General features: G+C 43.2%; 1 protein-coding gene across 8 annotated transcripts in view; it reads left to right on the forward strand.

Moving 5' to 3' along the window:
- Window positions 1-4,487, forward strand: part of LOC110505629 (hypoxia-inducible factor 1-alpha-like) — a 30,639-nt gene extending 26,152 nt beyond the window's left edge. For all 8 annotated transcript variants that reach the window (XM_036962422.1, XM_036962421.1, XM_021584969.2 and 5 more), the window contains 4 exons: window positions 1,024-1,277; window positions 1,387-1,489; window positions 1,617-1,722; window positions 3,340-4,487. In XM_036962422.1, coding sequence (XP_036818317.1) covers window positions 1,024-1,277; window positions 1,387-1,489; window positions 1,617-1,722; window positions 3,340-3,503 — 627 coding nt within the window. In that variant the 3' untranslated portion in view covers window positions 3,504-4,487. The remainder of the gene's footprint in view (window positions 1-1,023; window positions 1,278-1,386; window positions 1,490-1,616; window positions 1,723-3,339) is intronic.
- The last annotated feature ends 7,889 nt before the right edge of the window (window positions 4,488-12,376 follow it).

Below are 12,376 nucleotides of genomic sequence, written 5' to 3' on the forward strand. Positions count from 1 at the left end.
GAACAGCAAAGGACCTTGTGAAGATGTAGGAGGAAACAGGTACAAAATACCCTCTATAATCCACAGTAAAACGAGTCCTATATCAAATCAAATCAAATTTTATTTGTCACATACACATGGTTAGCAGATGTTAATGCTTGTTGTAGCGAAATGCTTGTTGTAGCGAAATGCTTGTTGTAGCGAAATGCATATCAACATACCCTGAAAGGCGGCTCAGCAAGGAAGAAGCCACTGCTCCAAATCCGCCATAAAAAAGCCAGACTACAGTTTACAACATGGTGACAAAGATAGTACCTTTTGGAGAAATGTCCTCTGGTTTGATGAAACAAAAATAGAACTGTTTGAATACAATGACCATCATTATGTTTGGAGGAAAAGGGGGGAGGCTGGCAAGCCGAACACCATCCCAACCGTGAAGCACAGGGGTGGCAGCATCGTGTTGTGGGGGTGCTTTGCTGCAGGAGGGACTGGTGCACTTCACAAAATAGATGGCTTCATGAGGGAGGAAAATAATGTGGAAATATTGAAGCAACATCTCAATACATCAGTCAGGAAGTTAAAGCTTGGTCGTAAATGGGTCTTCCAAATGGACAATGACCCCAAGCATACTTCCAAAGTTGTGGCAAAATGGCTTAAGGACAACAGTCAAGGTATTGGAGTGGCCATCACAAAGCCCTGACCTCAATCCTATAGAGAATTTGTGGCCGGAACTGAAAAAGCGTGTGGTCACCAGAAAAATGTCACGAGCTTGGGTTACACACTATCAGTAGCTGGAGGAGGTAGTGAACAATATAAGGAAGAGACTGGGGTGGCAGTGGGACGCGTCCATCTTGGTACAATGGTGAACCTAATTGAAACGAGAATCAGCTGTTGTGTGGTTTAAATACTGTAGGCAGAGATGTAATTGCTGTGATTCCATTCCACCACTTCCCTGAACTTGCGTGGATTCTAAACGTCTTTTAAAGGATATGACTTGATTCAGGTAAAATCTGATCTGACATATGTTCTTGTTTCCCCATGTAGGGCATGGAGGACCTGGACCTGGAGATGTTGGCTCCATACATCCCCATGGATGATGACTTCCAGCTGCGCACCCTGTCCCCAGAGGAGCCCCCATCGTGTGGCCCAGCCCAGCCCCTGGAGAGCTCTCTGTGCTCTCCTCTGCACCTCACCCTTAGCTACACTGATTCCCCCTTTAGTGCCCCAAGAAGCCGGAAAGCTTCCCCAGCCCCGGAGCTGGCAGCTAGCCCTTGCCCTGCCTCCTTACTCACCATGAGGTAAGTCCCACCACATACACACACTCCTTCCAACTTACCCTTTCCTCAAAACTAAAGCATATCAGTGTTTTCTGACTGCTGACATGGTGTGTGACTCTCTGTGCTCTAGGGCGCCTCCGATGGACAGAGAGATGTCCCTCAGGACACTGGCCACCCAGAACTCACAGCGCAAGAGAAAGTTGTCTCTGTCTCAGGCTGTCGGAATAGTAAATGTGTGTAGGACCTTTAGAAATGTTTTTATCACATTATACATATTAAAAAATAAACATTTAGCAGAGATATTCTGTTTGATAACATCTGGCATGTTGAGGGCTAATTTGAATATGTTATTTTTCTTAGGGGGCATTGCTCCAGGACCCTCCTGGGCCAGGTAAAAAGCTCAAGGTGTCTGAGCTGGGCAGCTCTGAGGCTCCCTCCAACAGGACCATACTGCTCCTACCTACAGGTAGTTAGTCCTGGAATACACAATAGCCACGGCCTGACATTAAACGTATGTACAGTGCATTCGGAAAGAATTCAGACCCCTTGACCTTTTCCACATTTTGTTACGTTACAGCCTTAATCTAAAATGGATGAAATAAAATAAAAATACTCCGCAATCTACACACAATACCCCATAGTGACAAAGCAAAAACAGGTTTTTAGAAATGTTTGCAGAAACAGAAATACCTTATTTACACAAGTATTCAGACCCTTTACTTTGAGACTCGAAATTGAGCTCAGGTACATCCTGTTTCCATTGATCATCCTTGAGATGTTTCTACAACTTGAATGGAGTCCACCTATGGTCAATTCCATTGATTTAACATGATTTGGCAAGGCACACACCTGTCTATATAAGGTCCCACAGTTGACAGTGCATGTCAAAGCAAAAACCAAGCCATGAGATCGAAGCAATTGTCCATAGAGCTCCAAGACAGGATTGTGTCGAGGCAAAGATCTGGGGAAAGGTACCAAAACATTTCTGCAGCATTGAAATTCCTCAAGAACACAGTGGCCTCATCATTCTTAAATGGAAGTAGTTTGAAACGACCAAGACTCTTCCTAGAGCTGGCAGTCCGCCCAAACTGAGCAATCTGGGCAGAAGGGCCTTGGTCAGGGAAGTGATGAAGAACCCGATGGTCACTTCCAGAAGGACAACCATCTTTGCAGCACTCTACCGATCAGGCCTTTATGGTAGTGTGGCCAGACGGGACCCACTCCTCAGTAAAAGACACATGACAGCCAGCTTGGAATTTGCTACCTTCAGGACTCCGACGATGAGAAATAAGATTCTCTGGTCTGATGAAACCAAGATTGAGCTCTTTGGCCTGAATGCCAAGCGTCACGTCTGGAGTAAACCTGGCAAAATTCCCTACGGTGAAGCATGGTGGTGGCAGCATCATGCTGTGGGGATGTTTTTCAGCGGCAGGGACTGGGAGACTCATCAGGATTGAGAGGAAGATGAACGGAGCAAAGTACAGAGAGGTCTTTGAAGAAAACCTGCTCCAGAGCGCTCAGGACCTCAGACTTGGGCGAAGGTTCACCTTCCAGCAGGACAAAGACCCTAAGCACACCGCCAAGACAGCACAGGAGTGGCTTCTGGGACAAGTCTCTGAATGTCTTTGAGTGTCCCAGCCAGAGCCTAGACTTGAACCCGATCGAACATCTCTGGAGAGACTTGACAATAGCTGTGCAGCAACGCTCCCCATCCAACCTGACAGAGCTTGAGAGGATCTGCCGAGAAGAATGGAAAAAAACTCTGTAATCGCTGCCAAAGGTGCTTCAACCAAGTACTGAGTAAAGGGTCTGAATACTTATGTAAATGTGATATTTCAGTTTTTTTTATTTTATTAGCCCCAAAAAATATATTTGAAATGCTTTTGCTTTGTCATTATGGGGTATTGTGTGTGTATATTGAGGGGGGGAAACGATTTAATCAATTTTAGAATGCGTCTGTTACCTAACAAAATGTGGAAAAAGTTAAGAGGTTTGAATTCTTTCTGAAGGCACTGTATGTTTTACATATAATTTACATGAAACAATGACACTAGTGTCCCTTATATTCTCTTGTTTCTCTTAGACCTGGCAAGCTGCCTGCTTGGCATCTCCTCGGAGGGCAGCGGCTCACCCTTCACCCTTCCACAGCTGACCCGGTATGACTGTGAGGTTAATGCCCCCGTGGTGGGTCGCCAGCACCTGCTGCAGGGCGAGGATCTGCTGTGTGCCCTGGACCAAGTCAACTGAGTCAACGCTTAGCCTGCCCCCTGCTGGACCAGACTAGACACTACAACTTCTCACTCCCTGTTCCCACCCACTGCCACTTTATTTGTCTCAGTGTGAGTTTGATATTATGCTTTGGCTGCCGTCTGCATCCACCAAGTGATCTCTGCAGCGTTCCACCTTGATGAACGTCATACAGAGTTGGTGTAAGGGATGTGGTAGTGTTAGCAGGTAGAGGCACGTAATTGTTTCTTTCTCGGGAGTCTAACAGCACACACATGGCACCTCCATGGATGGCTCTGTTGCCTGGTCTCCATGGAAACCGGCAGCGCTACTGCCAGCAGTGTATTGTAAGCTTTAATCGCACAGTTTATATTAAAAAAATAATTCCGATTACCAGCAATATATATATATTACGGCTTTTTAAGTCGTTCTAATAGAATTTCAACCATTTTATTGAACTTTTCCCTCTGTATTCTTATGTCGTGTACAATGATAATATATGGTCCAGAAGGCTGAGTTCATTGTTTCATTGGATGTTATATCCCCATTACTGGTTACCAGTATTTTAGGCATAAGTGTGTGTTTCTTACTGTGCATTGACCAGGGGAACTTTCCGAGATGTCTTAAAGCCTTGTCATGAGTAATAAAATACATGTGGAAAGGTATAATTGGAACTAAATCCAGTGTTTGTTTTTAACAATGGAGGATTCGTCACTCAGCTTGATCATGTATTTCATATTTTTAGTAGAGACTCAAACACTTCATTTAGAATTTAGTGACGTGTGTCATATGATCATCATTTTACCAGTATAGTTATCTTATCATTAGTAGCAAGCAAGTGTTATGCTTGCATGTTCTCTCTTTTTTGTCTGTTTTATGGCATTGGTCCACATACTGTAGTGTTGTCATGCTTCCTGTTGCTGTGTAAAATAAAACTGAATTATTATTTTTTTGCCTTGTTTAAAACATATATACACTGCTCAAAAAAATAAAGGGAACACTAAAATAACACATCCTAGATCTGAATGAAATATTCGTATTAAATACTTTTTTCTTTACGTAGTTGAATGTGCTGACAACAAAATCACACAACCATTATCAATGGAAATCAAATGTATCAACCCATGGAGGTCTGGATTTGGAGTCACACAAAATTAAAGTGGAAAACCACACTTCAGGCTAATCCAACTTTGATGTAATGTCCTTAAAACAATTCAAAATGAGGCTCAGTAGTGTGTGTGGCCTCCACGTGCCTGTATGACCTCCCTACAACGCCTGGGCATGCTCCTGATGAGGTGGCGGATGGTCTCCTGGGGGATCTCCTCCCAGACCTGGACTAAAGCATCCGCCAACTTCTGGACAGTCTGTGGTGCAACAGACTGTTGGTGGATGGAGCGAGACAAGATGTCCCAGATGTGCTCAATTGGATTCAGGTCTGAGGAACGGGCGGGCCAGTCCATAGCATCAATGCCTTCCTCTTGCAGGAGCTGCTGACACACTCCAGCCACATGAGGTCTAGCATTGTCTTGCATTAGGAGGAACCCAGGGCCAACCGCACCAGCATATGGTCTCACAAGGGGTCTGAGGATCTCATCTTGGTACCTAATGGCAGTCAGGCTACCTCTGGCGAGCACATGGAGGGCTGTGCGGCCCCCCAAAGAATTGCCACCCCACACCATGACAGACCCACCGCCAAATCGGTCATACTGGAGGATGTTGCAAGCAGCAGAACGTTCTCCACGGCGTCTCCAGACTGTCACGTCTGTCACATGTGCTCAGTGTGAACCTGCTTTCATCTGTGAAGAGCACAGGGCGCCAGTGGCGAATTTGCCAATCTTGGTGTTCTCTGGCAAATGCCAAACGTCCTGCACGGTGTTGGGCTGTACGCACAACCCCCACCTGTGAACGTTGGGCCCTCATACCACCCGTTTGAGCAGACACATGCACATTGGTGGCCTGCTGGAGTTCATTTTGCAGGGCTCTGGCAGTGCACCTCCTGCTCCTCCTTGCACAAAGGCGGAGGTAGCGGTCCTGCTGCTGGGTTGTTGCCCTCCTACGGCCTCCTCCACGTCTCCTGATGTACTGGCCTGTCTCCTGGTAGCGCCTCCATGCTCTGGACACTACGCTGACAGACACAGCAAACCTTGCCACAGCTCGCATTGATGTCCCATCCTGGATGAGCTTCACTACTTGAGCCACTTGTGTGGGTTTAGACTCCATCTCATGCTACCACTAGTGTGAAAGCACCGCCAGCATTCAAAAGTGACCAAAACATCAGCCAGGAAGCATAGGAACTGAGAAGTGGTCTGTGGTTATCACCTGCTGAACCACTCCTTTATTGGGGGTGTCTTGCTAATTGCCTATAATTTCCACCTGTTGTCTATTCCATTTGCACAACAGCATGTGAAATTTATTGTCAATCAGTGTTGCTTCCTAAGTGGACAGCTTGATTTCACAGAAGTGTGAATGACTTGGAGTTACATTGTGTTGTTTACGTGTTCCCTTTTTTTTTTTTGAGCAGTGTATATTCTGTGTCATGTCATGGAATATTGTGGTATCAATATAAACATGAATTCTTCACTCCAACAGAAGAATCCTGCAGTCAAATTAAAATTAGATACACATTAGATAACAAGGACAAAACTCTATTTGATTGGTACATACACAAATGTTGACACGTTTTCTGTAAGTCTTCACAAGGTTTTCACACACTGTTGCTGGTATTTTGGCCCATTCCTCCATGCAGATCTCCTCTAGAGCAGTGATGTTTTTGGGCTGTTGCTGGGCAACACGGACTTTCAACTCCCTCCAAAGATTTTCTATGGGGTTGAGATCTGGAGACTGGCTAGGCCACTCCAGGACCTGGAAATGATTCTTACGAAGCCACTCCTTCGTTGCCCGGGCGGTGTGTTTGGGATCATTGTCATGCTGAAAGACCCAGCCACGTTTCATCTTCAATGCCCTTGCTGATGGAAGGAGGTTTTCACTCAAAATCTCACGATACGTGGTCCCATTCATTCTTTCCTTTACACGGATCAGTCTTCCTGGTCCCTTTGCAGAAAAACCGCCCCAAAGCATGATGTTTCCACCCCCATGCTTCACAGTAGGTATGGTGTTCTTTGGATGCAACTCAGCATTCTTTGTCCTCCAAACACGACGAGTTGAGTTTTTACCAAAACGTTCTATTTTGGTTTCTTCTGACCATATGACATTCTCCCAATCTTCTTCTGGGATCATCCAAATGCTCTCTAGCAATCTTCAGACGGGCCTGGACATGTTCTGGCTTAAGCAGTCCCTGGCGGCGTAGTGTGTTACTGATGGTAGGCTTTGTTACTTTGGTCCCAGCTCTCTGCAGGTCATTCACTAGGTCCCCCCGTGTGGTTCTGGGATTTTTGCTCACCGTTCTTGTGATCATTTTGACCCCACGGGGTGAGATCTTGCGTGGAGCCCCAGATCGAGGGAGATTATCAGTGGTCTTGTATGTCTTCCATTTCCTAATAATTGCTCCCACAGTTGATTTCTTCAAACCAAGCTGCTTACCTATTGCAGATTCAGTCTTCCCAACCTGGTGCAGGTCTACAATTTTGTTTCTGGTGTCCTTTGACAGCTCTTTGGTCTTGGCCAAAGTGGAGTTTGGAGTGTGACTGTTTGAGGTTGTGGACAGGTGTCTTTTATACTGATAACAAGTTCAAACAGGTGCCATTAATACAGGTAACGAGTGGAGGACAGAGTAGCCTCTTAAAGGTCTGTGAGAGCCAGAAATCTTGCTTGTTTGTAGGTGACCAAATACTTATTTTCCACCATAATTTGCAAATAAATTCATTAAAAATCCTACAATGTGATTTTCTGGATTTTTTTCTTCTCATTTTGTCTGTCATAGTTGAAGTGTACCTATGATGAAAATACAGGCCTCTCTCATCTTTTTAAGTGGGAGAACTTGCACAATTGGTGGCTGACTAAATACTTTTTTGCCCCACTGTACAGTGGCAAGAAAAAGTATGTGAACCATTTGGGATTACCTGGATTTGTGCATAAATTGGTCATCAAATTTGATATGATTTTCATCTAAGTCACAACAATAGACAAAAATAGTATGCTTAAATTAAAAACACACATTATTGTAATTTTTTGTCTATATTGAATAAATAATTTAAACATTCACAGTGTAGGTTGGAAAAAGTATGTGAACCCCTAGGCTAATGACTTCTCCAAAAGCTAAGCATTGCCTGATGTGAACCATGCCTCGAACAAAAGAGATCTCAGAAGACCTAAGATTAAGAATTGTTTAAGCTGGAAAGAGTTACAAAAGTATCTCTAAAAGTATTGATGTTCATCAGTCCACGGTAAAACAAATTGTCTATAAATGGAGAAAGTTCAGCACTGTTGCTACTCTCCCTAGGAATGGCCTTCCTGCAAAGATGGCTGCAAGAGCACAGTGCAGAATGCTCAGAGGTTAAGAAGAATCCTAGAGTGTCAGCCAAAGACTTACAGAAATCTCTGGAACATGCTAACATCTCTGTTGACGAGTCTACAATATGTAAAACACTAAACCAGAATGGTGTTCATGGGAAGACACCACGGAAGAAGCCACTGCTGTGCCTAAAAAACATTGCTGCACGTCTGACGTTTGCAAAAGTGCACCTGGTGTTCCACAGCCCTACTGGCAGAATATTCTGTGGAACAGATGAAACTACAGTTGAGTTGTTTGGAAGGAACACACAACACTGTGTGGAGAAAAAAAGGCACAGCACACCAACATCAAAACCTCATCACAACTGTAAAGTATGTTGGAGGGAGCATCATGGTTTGGGGCTGCTTTGCTGCCTCAGGGCCTGGACAGGACATTTTGCAGGAAAATGTTAGGCTGTCTGTCCGCCAATTGAAGCTCAACAGAAGTTGGGTGACGCAACAGGACAACGTCCCAAAACACAGACGTAAATCAACAACAGAAGAAAATACACCTTCTGGAGTTGCCCAGTCAGAGTCCTGACCTCAACCCGATTTGAGATGCTGTGGCATGACCTCAAGAGAACGGTTCACACCAGACATCCCAAGAATACAAAACTGTTTCATTTCAGCAATAAAGAGGAATGGTCCAAAATTCCTCCTGGCCATTGTGCATTTCTGATCGGCAACTACAGAAAAATGTTTGGTTGAGGTTACTGCTGCCAAAGAAGGGTCAACCAGTTATTAAATCCAAGGGTTCACATACTTTTTCCACCCTGCACTGTGAATGTTTACACGGTGTGGTCAATAAAGACATGAAAATGTATAATTGTTTGTGTTATTAGTTTAAGCAGACTGTTTGTATATTGTTGTGACCTAGATGAAGAACAGATCACATTTTATGACCAATTTATGCAGAAATCCTGGTATTTTCAAAGGGTTCACATACTTTTTCTTGCCACTGTAATTAATATGCATGTCAGTCTCTCTTGGCTAAGAAACATACACAGACACTATAAGAAACATACACAGACACTTATTACACCAGGAGTCCCCAAACAAATTCAAGAAAGTGTACAGTATTATAAAGAGACATCATTGCATGGAACTCCCATCTCATATTGCGCAAATGAAAAGCAAACCTGGTTTCAAAAAACAGATAAAGCAACACCTCACAGCACAACGCCTCTTCCCTATTTGACCTAGATAGTTTGTGTGTATTGATATGTAGGCTATATGTGCCTTTAAATTTGATTTTGGATGTAGTTCTGTCCTTGAGCTGTTCTTGTCTATTAATATTCTGTATTATGTTATGCTTCATGTTTTGAGTGGACCCCATGAAGAGTAGCTGCTGGTTTCGCAACAGCTAATGGGGATCCTAATAAAATAACCAAAATACAAAATTCCCATGTTTATACACAGGACCAAGGGTACCATGCAGTACTGTTATTACTACTTTATGGCATAAAGAGTATAAGGACACATTTCATGTCCTGGGTCTCAGCACTCCATTCCAATGGTAACTGTTGAAACTGTCACTAACTGAAAACATTTTAAATGTTTATATTGTCATCTTGTTCTGTTCTAAATTCATTTGTTTTCATATATGTATGGAATATGAGACATATTCCAACAGATAAAAATGTAATATGAAAGGACTAGTTTCTGTGACCTGCACAATGTTCATGTATTTATTTGAACTCATACAGTGACAAGGAATATCATTTTAATTTAGCATTAGAAACATGCAACTACTCAATGTCTGCTCTAAGTGGCCAAGGTCTACGCGTCTAGAAGCTGGTGAGAGTGGAGGCAGGTGGCTTCTCGGTGAGTTATTTTTTTCTGTGTGTTTCCTATTAACCTTGCAAAAATAATGTAATAACGGTTTTACCCTATTAGGTGACCGGAGCTGTCCACTGAAAACTTGGCTTCTCACTCCCTTTGTCGATCCCTGAACAGCACAGGAAATGCGCTACAATCTGGCGCATGGCAGAACAAGGTCGGTTGTGGAGCGCACCATAACTTAATAGAAATACAAAAGTTTAATTTAAAATGGGTTAACTTAAAGCAACATATACCAACATTTTATTGAAATTGCACACCCAAAAGGTTTTGGCCAAATAGCTGAAAACAGTTCATTTCAGTTACAGAGATGTCACCTTGAAACTTGTTAATTTTGAAGCAATGCTAGTGTAAACAAATGGAATCCTATCATTTCCACTGGCATTGCAACAAAATGCGAACAGATTTCAAGGGGACTTCTCATTAACTGAAGTGCAAGTGTATTTGACAAGAACGTTGGGCATTATATTGAAATGGATGAGAAGATTAGAATGGACCACCAAGAGCCTCCTAACCCACCATCTAATGGAGCACCTGCCCCGGGTGATGCAGTGAGGAGGCGGCAGCTCATACAGAGATTGGTGGTAAGAAACAGAATGCTAGACAAAGCATAGGTTTTTTATTCACGTTGTGGGAAAAGTTCAACAATTGCATTATGTAAATTAATCAAACCCCTTCATATTCTTCTGAGTTCCGTCACAATCTGCCCAACCCGTTCTGGTTTTGCAGGACTGAGGTGGTCAGCATGCGAAATGTGGATGCAGACATGGATGGACCATCGACACCTGTAGCCAAACCTGGACAGCATTCCTGGCACCTGCTGATTTGGGAACCTCATGCACTTTATCCCTGTGTGGAGGGTGCACGGGCTGCAGAGCAGCTTCCCCCATTCCTATGTGAATAACATAATCTAATAAAATCATGTGCATGTCTTGTATATTAAGTACTGACAACCAAGTTTCACATTCTCTTAATTACTTACCGAGATCAAGTGATGCAGACGTGGGGGTTTCGCACGCCGACTTTATCGTTTCCAATGTTACTGCTAAACGATGTAGAAGTTAGGATTAAACCCCCCCAACTTTTCAGTATGCAAATCCAAAGTTTCATCAGATGTCCAGTTGGCTGGTCTCAGACGATCCCGCAGGTGAAGAAGCCTGATGTGGAGGTCCTGGGCCGGCATGGTTACATATGGTCTGTGGTTTGCAAGACCTGGATGTAATGCCAAATTCTCTAAAACAACATTGGAGGCAGCTTATGGTAGAAAAATTAGCATTCAATTCTCTGGCAACAGCTCTGATGGACATTCCTGCAGTCAGCATGCTAATTCCACACTCCCTCAAAACTTCAGACATCAGTGGCATTGTGTTGTGTGACAAAACTGCACATTTTAAATTGACCTTTTGTTGTCCCCAGCACAAGGTGCACCTCTGTAATGATTATGCTGTTTAATCAGCTTCTTGATATGCCACACCTGTCAGTGGATGGATTATCTTGGCAAAGGAGAAATGCTCACTGACAGGGATGTACAAATTTGAGAGAAATACACTTTTTGTACGTCTGCAAAATTTTTGGGACCTTTTATTTCAGCTCATGAAACCAACACTTGTTGGTTTATATTTTTGTTCAGTGTACATGATTCCCTGAGAAGACTTCTCTATGAGTGAGTGGCTGCAGTCATATCATGTGTTGAATGTATGAGACTACATTAATTGTATTTTGTTCCCCTATGGCACCATCATCCACCATACATGCTATGTAAAGACCACTCTGTTTCCTTAGTGCGCTATTCAAACTTGAGATAAGTAGACCTTTATCCAATCTGTACTGGAAGTTCCGCGTTACAGTGTGATTGAAATTTAAAGGTCATGTTTTTTGACTGAAGTCCATGTTTAGTGCTCAACTCAATACGTATCGCTGAAGTTCAACATTATAGCATGATTGAAATTTTAAGGTATTTTCCAATTGAGCCGACATATGCAGCAATTATTGTGAATGCAGTTTCCACACACGCTGGAACATTGCCTACACATTTCAATCGCGCTATAGTGCCAAACTTCAGCGATATGGCTTGAATCGAGTCTAGTTTACTTATCTTCCTCTACTTATCTCCAGTCTGAATCCAGCCCTTAGTGCACCGTGTGGGCCCAGGCAGCCACCTGCTGTTTGTACAGAGTTAATGTAAGATGTTCCAGCCGTTGGATCTTGGTGAAGATGTGTGTTAAGAGAGTGAAGATGATTAAAATGAACTTTTCAGACTAACATGTTTCTGCCTGAAGACAATGGAGCAAACAAATGAAAAGATGCCTTGTAACATTTAGAGTTTTAGGAGACCTATTATTTTCTCTTTGTTTGTTATTTAATGAACACCCTTGAAACAGAGCTAATACAATTGTGTCTGATCTGTGTAAATGTCTGGACCAAACCTCCCAGTCTGCCACAATGTATTAACGATGTCAATACCGTCTCAGCAATTCACCAATATCCCTCAAGTAAAGTGAAATCCAAATGTTATTTTTTATTTTGAACCTTAAACTACTTGTAATTGGAAATGCATGATCTCTGAGGTACTTGACCTCTAATATTGTCATGTGTCAGAGAGGATG

Source organism: Oncorhynchus mykiss, chromosome 25, assembly GCF_013265735.2.
Source record: "Oncorhynchus mykiss isolate Arlee chromosome 25, USDA_OmykA_1.1, whole genome shotgun sequence".
NCBI lineage: Eukaryota > Metazoa > Chordata > Actinopteri > Salmoniformes > Salmonidae > Oncorhynchus > Oncorhynchus mykiss.